Source organism: Populus alba, chromosome 3, assembly GCF_005239225.2.
Source record: "Populus alba chromosome 3, ASM523922v2, whole genome shotgun sequence".
NCBI classification, from domain to species: Eukaryota; Viridiplantae; Streptophyta; class Magnoliopsida; order Malpighiales; family Salicaceae; genus Populus; species Populus alba.
The window spans coordinates 6120807-6141018 of NC_133286.1; the positions used below are offsets into that span (position 1 = coordinate 6120807).

General features: G+C 30.4%; 1 protein-coding gene and 1 long non-coding RNA gene across 2 annotated transcripts; one reads left to right on the top strand and one right to left on the bottom strand.

The window, feature by feature from the left end:
* Positions 1-11061: 11061 nt before the first annotated feature.
* Positions 11062-12501, bottom strand: LOC118031022 (uncharacterized). The gene is made up of 3 exons (XR_012169405.1): positions 12241-12501; positions 11765-11863; positions 11062-11534 (listed from the first exon to the last, which is right to left on the bottom strand). It is a non-coding gene; the product is annotated as an uncharacterized lncRNA (long non-coding RNA).
* Positions 12502-15891: 3390 nt separating this feature from the next.
* Positions 15892-19529, top strand: LOC118031023 (coatomer subunit zeta-1). Its single transcript, XM_035035317.2, has 6 exons — positions 15892-16050; positions 16499-16658; positions 17555-17702; positions 17782-17859; positions 18971-19055; positions 19284-19529. Exons 1-6 carry the CDS (start codon positions 16048-16050, stop codon positions 19341-19343), a joined length of 534 nt encoding a protein of 177 aa, XP_034891208.1. The 5' UTR covers positions 15892-16047; the 3' UTR covers positions 19344-19529.
* Positions 19530-20212: the final 683 nt, after the last annotated feature.

Below are 20212 nucleotides of genomic sequence, written 5' to 3' on the forward strand. Positions count from 1 at the left end.
GAACGCTTGGAGATTTAGCTTTGCTGGCTTCTTGATCTTCTTGAAAAATATATATAGATATATATTCCTCTGTGACACGATCAGATTAATCCCTCTTCTTGAAGCTTATGGTCCCCAGTATTTCTTAAGGATGATCATGAAGAGAGTTGTATTGTTAGCACAAGAAATGATAGAGAAATGCATGCAGAATCTCATAATCGTGAAGAAATTTTTCTAACCATGTAGTAAATTAATCAACTACGTACCGATATTTCCAAAATATTCTTCTTTAATGTCTGTGTTTTTCTGATTTGAGACCAAGAACTTTCTCTAATATTTATATACCACCGAACTCTTTGTGTGAATCAAGGGAGTTTAACGGCTAGGAAAACGATTTCTGTACGAGTACTAACCTTAGAATACGCAATGGACAAAGACTGCCCAAAAACTAAAGAAAAAATGGGAATATTTTCGTAACTTTACTTACAAATAGCGTACCTTGAGTTGAACTGGGGAATACAAATATTGTGAATTGAAAGTAAAACCATTACGTCCTTGAAAGGTTTGAATTTTTCTGACCAAAAAAAAAAGAAAAAGAAAAGGTAAAGGTTTGGATTTTTCTGACCAAAAAAAAAAAAGAAAAATTAAGGAAAGGTTTGAATTTTAAAGCTAGCTAGGGTTCAAACTCCTCGAGACTTCATATGCTTACTTTAATTGGTTTTGAAAAATAAAACATTGAAAATTGTAAGAACCACCTAATTAAACCCCAAAGGAATTAATATATGTTTTCATTAGTCGCCTTAATTCATTCTTTATGTGATTTTCTAAAGAATCAATGATCATTAGGTGTTCAAGATTTATAGCTCTATTCCTTGTAATAAAACTAGGCATAAAATAATGTGATAATATAAATAATATCTTGAAATCTCATCTAATAATTTATTAAGTTAAAATAGTTCCGTGAAAAATAGTATTATAAAATTATTTTAAAAATCTTATTTCAATACTTTAAAGTTTTGGATTTAGATTGTTTGGTAAAAATAAACATTATCAACAAAACAAAACCATAATATATAATTAGTAGAAATATTTTCTCAAGTTTATGCATCTTATGTGTGGGGAAAAGTTGCATTCACTTTATAATAAACATCAAACTAATTACCAAGTACAACATTCATGGAGTTCAAAAATTATAGGGTGATAAAACATATCGGCAATATTTGACTAATAATTCTAGGTTTTTTTTTTCCGAGTTAATTAGGTTATAAAAAGATTTTAGACATCTTATTAAGTTATTTTTTAAATGAAATATTGTCAATCCACATATTTCCCTCTCATTTTCCTTTTTTTGGTAAATATTCCTCTTTTCTTTAAAACCCATGAACTAAAATGTAATTAAAATAAAGTTTCAGATTAAAAATATAAAATTTAAAAATTTAAAAAAAATATATTAAAATTTAAAATTTCACAATATAAAATCTTTAGAAAGACACAAAATGAATAATTCTCAAATTAAAAAAAAAATCATAAACTATTGCTAATTGTCAAATTTGCTCCCTCCAGCTAAGTTTTGGAATGCAACAAAATGAGATTTAATTTTCACCACTATGAATTTATAGAAAACTAACTTAAACAAATTGTCAAGTTTAAATTTTCACCTCCTTTAATAGTATATTTATTTTTGTGTTAAAAAAAAACTTTTAAAAGTTTTTTTTTATTTTTTTTCTTTAAAGTAATTATTTTATAATTTTCTATCATTTTTATGTGATGATGCATTTTAAAATAAAAACTATTTTTAAAAATAACTGCTATTATAATTAAATACCAACTCAATTTTCTTGCACTGATAATAAACTAAAAACAAATCTTTTTATTTTTTTTAATTTAGTTTAAGGGGTTTTATTGGCGGATCAATATAGTAAGAGTTGTGTTCCATGCAAAGTTAATAGGGTGTTTAAGAATGTGGTATTGGTTTGTTTTTTAAAATATTTTTTATTTAAAAATATATCAAAATAATATTTTTTTAAAATTTATTGATATTAGCATATAAAAATAATATGAAAAAAAAGGTAATTTAAATTTTTTTGAAAAATATTTAAAAAAAGTACCCCATAACTGACGTTAATTGATGGAATTGATAACTTTGACCAAAGTCGGCTTCAAATATAGGTCCTTTAAGTTATTGATAATTTCTCTTTTCATCCACTGTACTTATTGCGATTTCCAAAGCCGTTCAACAGTCATTTCCAGTCGTCCAGTATATGTTGTCATGTTAGACACGCAAGGTCAAAAGTATATTTGCTTGTGCCTCCAAACACGTATATTGGATTTGTTAAGAGAATAAATGAATAAATAACAAATCCAATATCACCTAGATAATGGCATGGCTTGCTTGGGTTTATTGAAACGGTCAGCCATGCAACATTGCTTGTAATTGTTTGGGTGGAATATACGGTTATTTTTAAAGTATTTTTATTTAATAATATTTAAAAATTATATTATTTTATTACTTTTTAAAAATTATTTTTAAATATAAAAAAATTAAATTTTTATGATCGTTATTCGAAACAAAATTCTAAATAGTGTCCAGAAAACTTAATTTGTTAACATGATTGTTTTTGGAAATGTGTGAGCGGCTATGATTTAAAATGTTTTTTATTTTAAAATGTATTAAAATAATATTTTTTTATTTTAAAAAATATATTTTTAATATCATCCCATCAAAATAATATAAAAACATGAAATATTATTTTAAACAAAAAAAATAAAAAAATAAGTGATCTTATATCCCTAATTTAAAGTAATTGTTAACATATATACTTCGAGAAGCTTTTGAATCGTTTTCATTTGGACTGTGAGTTGATTTCATCAAAACAAGGTAAAGGACCGGTGGAAGGACCGGAATGCGATCAAAATAAGGTCTCCTGTCCTTTACGTTGACAGCCCTCTTATAAAAGTAAAACTAGCGTTAATAAAAGGAGAACATATAACTAGAAAAGTAAGAAGTCCTCGCGCAATATTATGAATACTTTTTTTTATTTTATAATATTGTGAATAAAGCCAAAGGGGGAAGAAATAGAAGAGACAAGAGGGGATTTTTCTTCTTCTTCTTCTTTATCATTAACAAGGAATATAAAATTAACAGAAACTTCAGTGTACTTTTTGTGTTAATGGAATCAACTAATCACATGTTTGTTTTTATGAATTAAAATTTATTTTATTTTTATGAATTAAAATTATTTTAAAATAAAGTTAAATTTTTTTTATTAATTTTAAATTAATATATTTTTTAATATTTTCAAATAATTTTGATATGAAGATGTCAAAAATAATTTTAAAAAATAAAAAAAAATATTATTGAAATGTATTTTAGAATGAAAAGTTATTTGAAAAGCAACCACAACAACATTGTCAAACAAGAAGCATTGAGGGGTTAATAGGTCTTTTCATGACACCTTAACATTATTATTATTATTATTATTATTATGTCATCTCTTCTTTTTTTAGCTATTTTTCCTTTTTTATGCTAGGAAAGCTGTGTAGGTTCTTGTTCAGGTTTTTCTTGGCTTCTGGGTTCTTAACGACCTGCAAATGCCAAGAGATCTCACTAGCTTTAAAGGATGCAGAATCTTTAACATTTACGTAAGGAGTGCAATTATGTTATAATAATGAGTTTAATCAGTAGGAGTAATGAGGCTGCTGATAAAAATTGCATGTTCGCTGACAGCAACAAGTAATAAAATGAATAAGTAGAGTATCATCGTGGTTATTAGGTTATATAAAAAAATCTCTGATTAAATTAAAAAATACTCCATAACTAAATAAATAAATAAAACAAACTTGATATGATGAATTAGAGAACAGGACGTCTTGAAGGGGCTGCCGTTCTTAGCTTTTTTTTCTTTTCAGTTCTAATTGTTTTTGTTCCTAAATGTTGCTTCCTATTAATTTCTTGTGGTGTGTTTAGGGTATAAAACAAATATCCCAGTTGCCTCCTAAAGAGGTTTTCATAGCTGGCTTTATCTTTAAAGAAAAGGAACTTATCTTTCTATTTTGTACGGATTCTGATTTTTTTTTTCTATATTATGGGTCAATTTTAGGGTAGAATAATAAAAAAAAATGTGAATTGAGACTTTTTTTTATTTCTAGAACAATTGTGAAAAATCAAATTTTCTTTCCAATAGAATTGGTCTTGCAATTTTTTGACATCTAAAACCCGAGATAGAGTAGGTCAAAAATCAAGATAGTAAATGGGTCGCATGGATTTCAAGTCTGATTGAGTCTCCCCTGAATAATTTTTCTCGAGGCTTTAAGTTGTAGATGAGCAGTGCAACATCCACGCTTGCAGCAAAGTTCTTCACCCAGTTCGTGAATTCGGTTTCTTCTCTAAGAGCACTCTGCTGAAGCAAGAGGTGATAAACTGGTTATGATCAGCGTTGTTGAATGCAGAACTGAATAGAAAAGTCTTTTTTTTTTTAATATTTTTGATCTAGTTTGCTATATATTTATATTTGATCTTGGCTCCAACAAGTTAAATATGCTTTGTGTTAATTTCCACATACAACGTATAGAAAACTAACCAGTCACCTTCTTCATCGAGTTGTTATTTGATATGGGACAAGCATCGACAACTTCAAGTATACAAAAAAGTATGAATGAGTCAAATAAATATTGTAAGAAAAACTGATAATTAATTTTTAATTTGATTATTATATCATACTGAAATTCAGCAATCAACGCGTTGTATATGTATGTTTTTATAGTGGTTTGGTCTGGTATACTCAGCTGAAGTCGGGCCTGTTTACGAGTGTGGTTTTGGTTATTTTTTAAATTGTTTTTTTATGTTAAAATGAATCAAAATGATTTTTTTTTATTTTTAAAAAATTATTTTTGAGATCAGCGCATCAAAACGATCCAAAACATATAAAAAAATTAATTTTTAGTAATATAAAGTTAATTTTTTAGTAATACATATACAACCATATTTCCAAACACTCATAGAAATTATTATTTTTTTTATTATTATTTTCAAATTCCTTTCTTAAGTTTTATAATTTGATCTACTTTAGATTTCATTAACTAAGTTAGTTTTAGCTATTAACTTAGTTTCAAGTTTCTTTTTTAATTATTATTATTATTATTATTATTGATATTGATATTCAGAATTTATCAAATTAAAACTTTTTTTAATTTTAGTTATAATTTTTAAAACTTGAAGTTTTTTTTTATATTTATTTCTGTCGTCATACGTTGCTTTAATGTCTTAGTGGTGCCTTCTTAAGTAAAATAACTTGACACATGTGTGTGGTTTTTAATTTAATTAGATTAATTGTTGTGTTCGGATAATCTAACTAACTATTGTGTTTCCATAATTCCATACCTTTGTGATAATTTAATTAAGGTCGATGCAGAACCAACAATTTTTGGATCAACTTTTTGACTTCCAAATATAACACTCACAAGTCACTTTCCTCGCGCTTACTGCAACGTAGATCCAAATTTTAATTTTTAATATAAAAAAATTTGCAAGTATTGTTAATATTTTTTTCAATATTATAAACAAATATAACTGTAAATTAAAAATTTTATGTATGTATTTAATAAAATAAATTAAAAATTATATGCATAAAAAATTGTTCAAAAACAATTATTAATTATAAATAAAACTAAATCGAAAAGCCAGGAGATAAATTCAAATTAAAATATTTGATTTTATACGGCTGGGAGTTATTCAATTATATAAAAATAAATTTTTCTTTTTTATAAAAACAAATAACAATTTAAATTTCACTGAAAGACAAAAAGATTCAAGATAATTCATCATTTTATTATTGATATTTTTTAACAAAACAAATATAGCTTTCTAAGCTATATTGTTTATTCAATACAAATTAAAAGTAATTAAAATAAATATAAAATTGAATGATATTAAATAAGAATAACTTTGTTGGTAACTTCAAAACTAGGTTAAAAAATATTTCCTTAAAAATATGTTGCATATGATGTTTTAAGAACCTTCAAAACAAAAGTTTGACATTTTATATGATGATTTGATTGAGATGAATAATGCAATTAGAGAATGACAGAAGTTAAACTTAAAGAGAAATTAGAACTCTTATATAAATATTTTGGTGGTTGTTTTTATAATGGTTACAGTGTGGATGACCTATTTTAGATCTAATAAATATTTTATTGAACAAAGAGACAAGGTTGAGGAATCTCTGAAAAGCCTTCACTTGTCCTAACTAAATTACTTATTGATGTGGCAATACATATAACATATGTGACAAGTGTATTTAATCTTACAATAAGTTTATTTCAGGTTGAGACACTCTCTAATAGCTAATGTTCAAATAAAAGTGCCTGGAATGGTTGACACTAATGATGGAAGTTGTATTTGTTGTAAATGGAGATTGCATCATCGATTAAGTTCACATTTCATTGCATGCTGCATTTCTTGGAATGTTAACCACTGCAATTGATTGATCCTTTCTTCTCCAATTAGTCATACAAAAGTGCATATACTCCTTGTTATAACCCAAAACTTGACCCCCGATTCCTTTTTTTTAATAATTCAAAAAAAAAAGAAGCAAAACAATTAAAAATAAATGTGTTTCCAATGCATTTTGGTTATTTTCACATCAATTTTGTGATTTATAGCTACTTTTCTCTTGTTAATGTCTTCTTGAAAAAAATCAAAAATTTAAAAATATTTTTTTGAGGTATTTGCATCCATTTTGCAATTTCAACATCTTTTTGAAAATCAAAATTAAAAAATAAGCTTTCGATATATTTTAGCCATTTATGCATTCATTTTGTAATTATTAATTACTTTTCTTATCGAATTGATTACTTTTGAAAATTCTGATTTTTTTTTAAATTACTATACAATTGATCAAGATTTACTTCTTTTAGTAAAAACCTATAATTATCATAGGCTCTATTTTTTTACCCATATCAAACACCTTGTGGACTCAGGTAAAAGCCTAGGTGTTAAGCGAGCATCCAACACCTTTTCCAGCTCATTAAAAGATGTTGGCCATGTCATAGCACCTTGTTGTGGGCTCATGCACAGCCCGAGCCCAAGTATTGGATGAACACCTAGTCTTTCTTTAGGCCTAGGTAGTGTTCATGGGTCCGAACCCAAGAGGTGCGCCTGGTCCCTTTTGGCTCCATCTCTTTTTTTAGCCTAATAACATGACTTGATGTTCTTAGGATCGATGCATGTCTTAAGTCAATTTGCTTCTTTCCTTATTTACGCATGTGTAAAAGATATTTGTTTCTCATAAATATTTTCTTAGTAAAATTATCTCCAACCTCTCAACCCAAGAAAAACAAGGTTTAAGGGCTATAAATACTTCTTGAGCCATCCAAGTAAGAGGTTGAAGTTTTTGCATTCAAAAGATATAAATTCAATACAAGAATAACCTTATTCTTAGAATTTAATGTTCTCTAGCATATTTACTATTTTTTTTCTCTATAAAATTACTATTTTTATTATCAAAAGATCCTAAAATCCCTCAAATGAGGATTTTTTTTTTTGTACGTATTAAAAGGTTTTTATCAAAATAATTTCATCTAAATGAAAAAAAGAAAAAGAAAAAGAAGTTACTTAAATAGTCAATTATCAACCCACAATATAACCACCAAAAAAACCTTATTCTACAAGCATATTTGAAATTCAAACTTCATCACTATGAATAATTGCTTTTCGGATGGAAAAACAGATGCAATTTATTTGAATATATATATAATTTTTTTTTTTTGAATAGGCAATGCTGAAAAAAATAGGTCCTATATTTTCTAGTTTCTTTTTTAATAGCTTCATTGACAACATTGTATGAAAACTCTCATGTTTCCGACAATGAAAGTGTATTTGTTAGTCTCCTTCCTACAGAGATGAAGCTTACTTTCATTGAATTTGTAGTCTTCGGTACCTCAAAGTTGTCTTCTTTTCGGTTGAATTCCATAATTAACGCAATAGGTCCGAGGAAATATATAATATTATGATGCTGTTTAGCTTACTTTTTTAGATGTTTTAGTTATGAAAATATATTAAAATTATTTTTTTTATTTTTTAAAAAATTATTTTTAACATTAATATATTAAAATAATTTAAAAATTAAAAAAATATTAATTTAAAACAAAAAATAAAAAAAAAAATTAACCTTTTTAAAAATTACTTTTAAAACACAAAAATAAACAATACTATGCCGTAATATTTAAAAATAAATTATTAAAGAGGTTATAGTCTCATGCCATAAGGTAAAGGTAATATTTATTTATTTATTAAATTCAATATTTAAAATAATTTTTATAAACATTTTGCTATTTCATCAATGAAGATTCTAAATTTATTATTTTTTAAATATTTTATTTTTACAATGCTAATTTTGTTTTTTTTAAATAAAAACTCAGATTTTAACAAAGATCATTTAAAAAAAAACATGGTATAAACTAAAAAATTTAATTTTTTTATATGTTTTAAATCATTTTGATAAAATAATATCAAAAATAATTTTTAAAAAATAAAAAAATATATATATATTATTTTAATATATTTTAAAAAACAAACACATAATTAAATATATTTTAAGTTGAATTTCGGTACGAAAACAGAGAGTTGTCCGAGGGAGAGAGAGGCAGAAATGCCTACGAGGATGTCTCTCATGGGTCTTTCTTTTCAATATGCAGGTGGGAAGAGAGGGGTCTGGCAATGCTTCAATGAGTTATCAAATCACTCTAATCAACACGGCTTTCAATTTTTCCATTTTTCATCGCTTCATGGCAGCTCGACTTCACATTTTTCAGTCCAAGAAAGCTCCTCAAATAGGAACCTCTTTTCTCTAAAAGACACTTGCCAAATCAGTGGCTACACCGTCGCCTACCTCCACCTCCTCCTACAGACTCAACAGCGGAGGAGTTAAGAGAGCAGGTGGACAAGGAAAGCTGTGGAATGGGTGCCACGGAATCTACTATTCATTGAATGCTCCTATCTGGAGGAAGCAGCAGCAAGGCAAGAGGGACGGCAAAAGCTCTTAATGGCGACCATGGCTGGATCTCCAGATGGATGGCCAGGATTGAGTGTCCCCCCTCCACCAACCTGTGAAAGGTTGACCCTAGTACGCCATTATTTAACTCATTAATGGTTTCCTGCAGACTGTGGTGCCCTTTTTCTCTCCTGCGTTATGGTGGACATTTATTTTCCTTATCTTTCTTTTATGGGATTACAACTAAAAGGGCTCTGCAGTCTAGGCTTAGCTCAGATCCTCTTTTGTACATCAGAGATTTATTGGGTGCCTCGCAGATTTTCCAGATGCCTCAGGAAAGGGAGCTGTTATCTTGCGCACAAAAAAGTACTGCTCCATTTTAAACAGATTTGAGAGAGAAAGAAGTGTAAGATGTCTGTTCCATATAAAGGTTTTTTTAATTATTTTTTAAAATTTAATTTAAAATATTTTGATTGTCATAAAAACCATTAAAAAAAACAAAAAATTCCGGTGTCCAAGTTGCCTTGTATTGAAAGGCAAGGAAATCAAGGAGGAGAAGGAGAGACAGAGAAAACAGATTAATGATAAGGTTTTCCAAGTGAAGTGAAGTGGAAACTCACAGGTGTAGACTTTCACTATTTGACAAAAACCAGAATCACTTGCTTGTGAAGCAATATCTTCAAGCTGTACCGAACTAACCAAGTACCAATGCAAGATAAGAGACTCCTCCAGGAGAAACCCAAGAAATTCTGGAGGCTTGGCTTTTGGGAAATGCGAGTAGTGAGTCTGTTCCTTTAAATAATCCCCCACCATACACTTGATTTCTCCCAGAGATCTACTGTGTGGCTGATCCAGAAACTATCTCTCTTCACACACTCGCTCCAATCAAGGCGCCATCATCATCACAGCTTCTATGGAGGCAGGTTCTATTTGCTGTTTAGTGCTAGCACTGCACACAGTGAGTTTGGTTTCTGCAGCAAGCAGGCCTTTTGCACCCAATAACGGTGTTGCTGTCAACCAAGCAGGTATATGTTGCCTGACCGATGATCCCTTTGAAACTAAAAGAGTTCTGTTTCTTACAATTGTGATTGTGTCCTCTGATTTTGTCTCCCTGGCTGTATGTCCTATATACTAAAACACGCCCTTAGCTTCACGCGACTCATCTGGGTGGTGGTTCATCTTTTCAAGTGTTCTCTTTTGACTCACAGGGGGCTAAACTAGGAATACAACATACCCACTCGATCGAAACCCACAGTTTCTTTTTTCCATAAGGAGTTAAGAGATTGTTGTTTCTCGTGATTCTTGACTCTTGACTGCTTTTTTAAATTTATTTTGAACTTTGTATCACCATTTTCTCAGAACTTCTCTCGCTCCCATCCTGTTGAAGCCTCTTTCTCTTGCTCTCTTTCTCTATGCAAATGCTATGGCTTGAATAGTTGATGTTGTAAGTACTAACTTTAACTAAATGCTATGGTCAGTCACAGGACACAGCCTTCAATCTTTACAAGTTCCACTGGACTCGAAAAACCCCCAATCAGGTTCCGAAAAAGTACGTATGATCGATCCCTCTCTCGTTTTCTTTTGTGTTTAAACAAGTTATTATGACCAAATTGAACAAGATGATAAAAGGATAGTTCGATTTGAATCTTGAAGGGCATTAAAACCAAAGATGGGGTGGCGGGTGGGATGATAATCGAGGCTGCAGCAGGTTATGCTAAAGGCATTACCAAAATTGGGTCCACCCCACCAAGTTGTGAGCACAAGTGCCATGGCTGCACTCCTTGTGAAGCAATTCAAGTGCCCGCCATCAGCAAAACCGGCACCCACCATTTAAGTGTAAACTATGCAAATTATGAGCCTGAAGGTTGGAAATGCAAATGTGGACCTTCCTTCTATAGCCCTTGAACTCCAGAGACATGCAGTTTGATTGGGTCATTTCTGCTTATGTTTGAGATAGTGATCACCTTATTTCTGTACATATTTTTCGTTTTCATATTAGTTCAAGTAATCTTTATGTGAATTTTACGTTTTGCCAATTTTTTCAAGGACAAAGAAAGATGAGTAATATATGTGTTCTCTATCTAAATACAGAGACTTCAAGTAGCAAACAATTCAGATCATATAGGCCATACTCTGTAGTTTAATGTGATGATTTACTTGTCTGGGGAACACGTAGCCATATGAAAGCAATCTTGCAACCAAATACAGTTGCATTCGGAAAAAAAAATCACAATCAATCAGAAGGATAGAGGGTTACAAATCCATAATCATATGCTAAACAGCAACTTGCAAGCAACTATGAGCAAAATACTTGTTATCTGACAGCCCGGTGCGATCTTTGTTGTAAAATCTTCAGTTCACCAACGCTACTATGGGACAATGGTCAAAACAGCAATTGGGATAGCAGGGGTTGGCCATCGAACTCTTGCTATATCAACTAGAGAAGAAAAGTTCATCACTTCAAGCAGTAAATGCTCATAATCGAGGCCTCTATTGGGTTTGGATGTGTAGCCAAGACTTCATTACGTCGTATGCTGTAAATCCAATAGATAGAGAAGGAACAGCCTGCAGCATTATTGTTCATTGGAAGAATATGGAATACAATACAACGTAACTCAGTTTTTCTGTATTTCTTTTTCAGAAGTGTTAAATACTCTATATATCACCATAAACAAAGTTCTGCATATTCAAGCAAGCTGTTGAGAAATCACTAAAATTAATGCAGGATGACTCATTTGGTGTCAAATTAAGGGCAGAAGATTTTTAGGAGTGGCAAGGGAGTTTCATGGAGTTACCTTCATATAATTTATACTCAAACCAGCATACAATTGTCTCCTTCCTTGATTTCGGAAAACGGAAGTAAGTTCTCGTCTTGTGCTGCTGTACGCCTCACCCTGTCGTAGACAATCAACCTTGTAAGACCATGAATGCAAAGAACTTGTCACCAAGTAAAAGCATCATAATTAAGACAACAGAAGGAAATATATACGAGGAAACAAGGTCTACATTGGGCTTTTCTGCAATATCGAAAGCTTACAGCTATATGATGATTGTAGAATCAGCCTTTTATGATATTCTTATATAGAAACCAAATATATTGATTAATAAGAAGATAATGACTCCAGAGAGGCAGAAACTAAACCTGGGAGACTTAGAGAGCCTTACCTGCTTTTGTCTCCTAACTAAACTTGGTGGGATTACAGAAACCATATGACATATAACCAAGAAAAACATGTCACACTAGCAGGTAAGGGTAAACTTAGAGCCTTACCTGCTTTGTCTTCTAACTACTTCCGATGGATATGTGCAGGTCGATCCAAATAACCCAGCCAAAGCTCCAAATGCAAGATAAAGTCCTAGGGAGTCTTGGTATTCTTCAGGAGCTAAAGGAAAGAAGAAAGGAATGAGAGTAGAGGAACAAAGGATAGCTATCTTATATGATCAATTCCGGGCTGATATGTATGTTTTGTATGTGTTAGCAAGACCCTCATAGTTGTCTAGGGTTTTCTTGATACAAATGTAATCCCCGAGAATATGAGTACGCAACACTCATTTTAACAGGGGAGAATCTTGATTTTGACGAGGGTGTAGACATCTTCATTCATATACCCCTCTACAGGCTGCTTTCCACTAACAATATGATTACGGTTGCTTTTCAAATAACTTTTTGTGTTAAAATACATGTCAATGATGTTTTTTGATTTTTTAAAAATCATTTTTAACATCAGCACATCAAAATTATTTGAAAACATTAAAAACATATTAATTTGAAGTTAATAAAAAAAATAAAAAAATTTAAATTTTTTCAAAAACGCTTTTGAAACGCAGAAACAAACAGGTCATAACATGTCTATAGAGTTCTAGGAGTTTGATGTTTCTGGCATGAAACGACATGATCGATGGCTAGCCTCCATCCCACGATGTCAGTTGGTGTCGTGCATGAGCCTCTTGACAAAGAAAATGCTCTCTGGAAAAGGCTTGGCGACCATTGAGGCTGAAAACCCCTCAACATTTCATTTTGCCCAAACTTCTTTGAATAATTCAATTGTCTACGGGTACTGTTTGTAGCCTGTAGCTTTAAAGGTGTAAAGGAGGATGTTGTTGAGGGTGGAAAAGTTTAATTTGATCATTGTACTGCCAATATAGCCTAGGTAGAAAGTTGCATTTGGTTGATGAGCTATTGGCGATTTGATTGGGCAAAAGTGTCTAATATATCACATGTTCTATTATAGAAATGTTGTGATTATTTGTCATTAATAGTGATTAAGAATGTCAAAAACCAATTTAAGGAGAATTGTTAACGGTTTTTTATTAGATTCCCACATATAACGCAAATTGATAATGTTTCAAAATCTAATATAATCATGAATGAGGTTTTTGAGTGTAATACATTAGATAATCATATGTTCATGTCAATATTCCCTCCTCTAGAGTTTATGAATTGTTGGTTGGTGGTAGAAGACCTAACACCTGTAAAACAATTCATTTTGGTGAAGTTTAAGGACTCTCAAATAATAAAATTAATGACTTTTAATAAGGAATTGTTATAAATGAGAGAATAAGTTTTAAATTCTAAGATCAATAATGTTTATTTTTATTTGTGTATAATAATTTTTTTAAAATAAGAATATGAATACTTAGAAAAAAAAATATAAATTCTTTATCTAGGTTTGATAAATCCATATTATCTAGATATGATATTCTAACCAGTTTAGATATATTATATTATTACCCTGACTTTGACCCTCTAGGTGATAACCCAGCATGCATATAAAAGAGGAAGGACTGCAAGATCACAAGCAATGATCCCTCAAAGAACAACTCGAATCAAAGCTGAGATGCATGATGGTTATTCCAACTCTGATGAAAAAATATGTACATACATATAGAAGAAGAAGGAGTACAAGAATGTTGCAAAGCTTGTTTAATAGTGTGGTTGTGGTTGCTTTTTTAAATAATTTTTTCATGTCAAAATACATATCAATAATATATTTTTTTTTATTTTTTAAAAAATTATTTTTGACATCAGCATATCAAAATGATTTGAAAATACTAAAAACATATTAATTTAAAATTAATAAAAAAAAAAAAATTTTCAAATTTTTTCAACAACATTTTTAAAACGCAAAAATAAACAGGTTCGTCTATAAAAATATTTTTATCGTTTCAAGAGATTGAATAATATCAGTGAAATGTTTGAGATTGTAATAACAATTATAATTTAAAATATTTTTTGTTTAAAAATATTTTTTTAAAAAAAATATTTTTGTTATTAATATATTAAAATGATTTAAAATTTTAATTTTAAATAAAAAAATTTTAAATTTTAAAATAACTGATTTACACTTTATTTCTAAACATGGCAAAAAAATATATATACAAATCTATTGATATATCATCTACATGTCCAAGAGATCCATCCAGAACTTCACCTTGAACATCATTTGCAAAAACCCATCTAAAATTACTGTTCTCCCTACATTGCAATCTCATAGGGCCCAAGTTCTATATGGAAACAAATGAAAAGTCGGTGTTGGGAGTGCATGAATAAGCATTAATCAAGTAATGTGCCGAGGTACTTTACAAAATTTATTCTTATTTAATTTTATAATAATTAAAATATATATTTATAAGAAAGCCAATAATTTAAATTGTGAAAAATATATATCCAAAATTCCGTTGTCTTAATCATTTATTTATTTTTAACAAAAACTATAAATAAATATTCATAAAAACTTCAAATGATTAGAATTAAAAAAAATATATTTCTTTAATAATTTTTAACCCACCTCCTCATGAAACTAAGATAAACTCATTTAAATGATGATAATTTTATTTTTTTGGTAATCTAATGATTTTTTTTTCTCATCTTTTTTAGTAACTTTATCACTTTTTTTTTTCAACATGTAGGAATTAAAACCGAGAACTATAAGATTATTATATTATTGTTTTTTTAAAATGTGGTTATACTCGTGTTTTAAAAAAAATTATTTTTTTTATTAAAAATTATTTTTTTTTATATTTTAAATTATTTTGATACATTGATCTCAAAAATACTTTTTAAAAAATAAAAAAAATTATTTTGATGCAATTCAATACAAAAAACACTTTAAAAAATAACAGCAATCATATTCTCAAATATACCAAAAACTTTTGTACTCCAGGAATGCCATAAATTAACATAACTTAGAAAGAAAGATGAAAGATTCATGTAAGGACATTTGACAAAATAAATTTGTAGTAAAAGAAATTATAAGAACTTTATATATATATATAAAAAAAAACTATTGTTACATACTAAAAAAATATAGTAATTCTACATAAAGACGTTTTTCTTACTATATATTTGTAAAAAACTTGTCTATCATATATCTATTTTACTGGAAACTTGATTATATTTTAGATTTAAAAAGAAAGACAACATAAAACCAGATTAGGAGGGAGAAATAAAGAAAGATGGGAAGAGATGCTTTTTTTTTTTATATATATATATAAGATTATTATATTATTGTTTTTGAAAATATGGTTATACCCGTGTTTTTAAAAAAACTATTTGTTTTATTAAAATTTTTTTTTTTTATGTTTTAAATCATTTTGATACATTGATCTAAAAAATAATTTTTTAAAAAAAAAAAAAAATCATTTTGATTCAATTCGATACAAAAAACATTTTAAAAAATAATAGCAATCACACTCTTAAATATAACAAAAAATTTTGTACTCTAGGAATGCCATAAATTAACATAACTTAGAAAGAAAGATGAAAGATTCATGTAAGGACATTTGACAAAATAAATTTGTAGTAAAAATTGATGTCAATAACAAAATAAAAATTTTAGATATTAGTAAAATTGATGTAAAAATCATTTGATAATAAAACAGACAATTGAAGTATAATATTATCAAGGTTTGGTAAAAAACATAACTGAAGATAGACAATTATAAGAGTTTGAATGCCTAATTTACCCTATACCACCCCCCACAGGATCCCTCCATAAACAGTTGCGCTTTTGTTAATTCTCTTCTTAACTTACAGTCTCTTTCTCTCTCGGATCTCCACCTCTCGCGATCTGCAAAAATGGTAAATTGATGATTGATCTGCTGTCGTTTTTGCTATTGACATCCCATTTCTGCTGTCGTTTTGTAGTATCCGCATCGAATTTGTTCCAATCTGCCTTGATCTCTTACTCTTGTCATCTTAATTACGCATCTAATTATCTAAATCGTTAGCCTCTAATCACACAATCGAATCGTTTTCTCCGTTTGCTGAATCCAATGGGTGACTTTGGATTCAGTTACGCTCTGGTTGGTTGCTAGGAATTGGAGGCGCTAAATGATCGCTTCGATTTGTTAGTAAAAACGGAGTGTCGAGGTTCTGAATTTTTCTGAGATCTGGTGTGGTGTTAGTTACGTGTGGAATTTGATTTGATTTTGAAATATCATTTTGGTTGCTTAGAAAGTGAAGGAAAATCTGGATTCTGGAAATAATGTTGTTTTGACTAATTTGTTTTTATTTTATTTTTGGATAGGATTCCTTCCCTGTGGTGAAAAACATTCTTCTGCTAGACTCAGAAGGGAAGCGAGTTGCGGTCAAATACTATTCGGATGATTGGCCAACAAATACTGCAAAGTTAGCTTTTGAAAAATCTCTTTTCGCAAAGACTATGAAATCAAATGCTCGTACGGAAGGTTAGCATAAATTTGTTAAGCTATTTGAAAAGCAAAGTTTGAGGAATTATGAAGCTTTATTGTTTGTTGATAATCATTCTTGTTTAATGGCATGCATTTACGATGATTGGGTAGTTTTGACTCCAAAAATAGTTTCTTGGGTGCCTTTTCTTATGAGGACAAATCACAATGCTTGTTTATCATGAGAAATGCAAATACAGATACTGATCTGTGTTCAATAATATATGAGCGTCTTTAGTTATATGAGCTTACTATGACCCTTCTTACTCTTGAGAGACAAGATCTTGCACAATGTGCTACAGCTCAAAATCCTCTTTAGTTGAATTGAAAAGTAGTTGCCGCTCTACATGGCCCCAACTGCATGAGCAAACACATACTTTTCTCACACCATAAAAATCATTATATATGTTTTCCAAAAGTTATTTTGAAGAATCATTTGGAGATGAAGGGTGTTGGTTAATTGGCTGAATTTTCTGCATGTGGAAAATATTGGTTTCGTCTTAGTTGTGAGGGCGGCTTTGAATGAGATTAAATTTCTTCTTTGTCTTGTTCTCATTTTGCAATCCATCCTTTTTATCTTTAATAGTCTGCTCTTACTAGTTAGTTGATGATCCTTAGTAAGAGTTCATACTCTTACAACTTACTTTGAAGTTTGTTTATTGGGGTTCTTGACATTTAAAAAATTTCCAGATTATGTATTAGGACTGATAGGGTTCTTTATGTCTGCATTGTCATCTAATCTTCTCAGGCTTGGCTTCTGGCATGTTGTTTTGGAAATGTGTCCCAGTGAAACTTAAAATAGAAAAGTTAATTATGAGCCTTTAATTCTGTTCAATTGAGCGTGGAAGTTATGAGATACAATGTCACATGCATTCCTGATGTGTTGTTGTATGCAGCGGAGATTACAATGTTTGACAGCAACATTGTCATCTACAAATTTGTTCAGGATCTCCATTTCTATGTGACTGGGGGTGAGGATGAGAATGAACTCATCTTAGCTGCTGTTCTTCAGGGTTTCTTTGATTCAGTCTCTCTCCTATTAAGGTATTCTGTTTCTTGATTTGATTTAATGATTGTGTGATTTTGTTCTTGTGAAATTAACATTTCCCTGTCCTCAATTTAGGAGCAATGTTGACAAAAGGGAGGCACTTGAGAACTTAGATCTCATTTTCCTATGCCTTGATGAGATTGTTGAAAGAGGGTATGCAACTAATACTTTCTGTCAACCGCTTTTTTATGTTTACTTTGATCTTGGTACTGGGTATGTTTGTTATGCAATTTTTGTTTTGTTTGGGAATTGGATTGACTTGCTATGCAATATGGGTAAATGTACTCAACTAAGAATGTTAATTGAAATGCAGTTTTCTACTTGTAGCCTTGATGGATAAACTTGCTGCAAATTGAAATCTTCATATGCTACAGAACTCTAGATGCATCAATTGGAAGTTATAGTCCTGTATTCATGCTGTCTTTTAATGTATCTGTATTGTTATTGGTAGTTTGCATGGTGTAGGTGAGTTAATAGTTTTTGTCTATTTGTTTTGGTGTTCCTGCTTACATCAACTGTAGGGAAATGGTTCTGTTACCTTTTCTCAACCTTTGCGGGACAGTAGGTATTCATATAGATGAAGATTATTGCAGAATGATAAAATAATTGAGGAACTGAAAACATTCTTATTCAAACAAATCCAATCAATTTTAAAAGACCATTCTGAGAGACTTTTGGTTAAATCAAACAATCATGAACTGATTATGAATTCCCAACCTTTGTCTCATAAGCCCAGGATTTTTATATTGTACTGAAAAAAAGTGTTGCATGTTCAAGCCCTAATATTGGATGGTGGGGGTCACTAAATTTCCGTTCCTAGGACCCTCTTGATCATATAAAATGTGTTTAGGAGAGGAGAAAGTGAGGGGAATGAAAATTTGAGGTGATTGAAATTTTTTGATTATTTGGAAAGGGAAGAGAAAGTGGAAGAGAATGGGAAATGGGAGGAAAATTTCCCATTTTGGCTTCCATGTTTTTGTTCTCCTCACAAGTGGGGAGAAAAATGGAGAGAATCTCAGCAATCTGGATGTCCTCTAATTTTACCAATTTACCTAATACCTACTAATCCTTTACATTAGTGTGTTAAAAGATATAAGGGCATGCACTTCTATTTTTAGAATCTCTTGCTTCCCTCCATTTTGTATTGTTTAGGATCATTTTCTCATTTCCTGCAATCTGCTTATATTTGCTTGTGATGCTATCTGGTTAATATGACAGTCAAGGTCTCTTACATATATTTTGTGCATTCAATCTTGCTTGGCAGCATGATCCTAGAAACAGATGCCAATGTTATTGCTGGAAAGGTGGCTGTAAATAGCATGGATCCTACTGCACCTCTATCAGAGCAGGTTTGATTCTCTCCATGCCTGTAACTTTCTTCATAGAATTTGAGTATTTAAATGTTATTATGGAATCAGAAGTACTGAAAATTGCTAATGAAATTATCAATCTTTAAAAACTGCATGAGATAATGCTTGCTCCAAAATTCTCTAAAAACTTAATTTATTCGTAGAAATCATACTCTCCCCCCTTTAGTTTCTTAACATGACCACTACATTCCCTTTCTAATGTTGCAGACTATAGGTCAAGCATTGGCTACAGCTCGTGAACACTTGACGAGAACCCTTTTTCAGTAGTTTTCACGCACTCAGAGAAGTGGCTTGGTTTTATTCTTTTGGTTATGTTTTTTTCAATCTATTGGCATTTAAGCAGTTCTTTCCATGTATTTTTGCCTGAGTTTATTGAACATCGAGGATCATTCTATTTAGGCTTGTAATCAAGCAACTTCTATCCAGCCAATAATATCCCTTCTTTCATTGAGATCCTTGGTGTTTCTGTATGTTTCTTGGCCGCCTCATGACTGTGACTAATTAATACGGTTGCTACTTAGTGATAAGCTTGTAGCTATTCTCAACTTCTTAAATTTGGGTCCCTCAGGCATGATGTCAAACATGTAGTGTCTTGTACTTCATTTGAAGAAACTACAGAGAAGCGCACTGGGAACAAATGCGTGAAATTTTCATGTTTGTAAACTGGATTGTATTATTATATACTTGATTAAAACAGAAAAAAAAAGGTGTCACTAAAACCATTATACCCTAAAGTTTAGTGTTGTTTGCATTGTGCTGTGTACTGCATTAACAAACGAAAAGAAGCCTTAATCTTAAAGAGGGAGTTGGAAAGTGATTTTTTTCTTAGAACCACCATTTGTAGGTGCCTGGCTAAGAATAATGCCAGGTGACCGTATACTTTGGTCGTTTATTTTGTGAAATGGGGTTTGTTTGTTGTTCGCCTGAAGGCGCTTTGATAATGTGGGTTCAGTTCCCCTCCTTTTGTCTCCTTTACCTGCGCATGGTGGCTCCGCCAGGGAATGGAGGTTGTCCGGATGGTAGGATGTCATGAACCCTGGTTAGCAGTACCAGAAGCAGCAGCTATTCTGCATATGCTGGAATAAATGTGCAAATGAATCATTACTCAGATGGTTTTAATAGTTAAAGAATTAGTT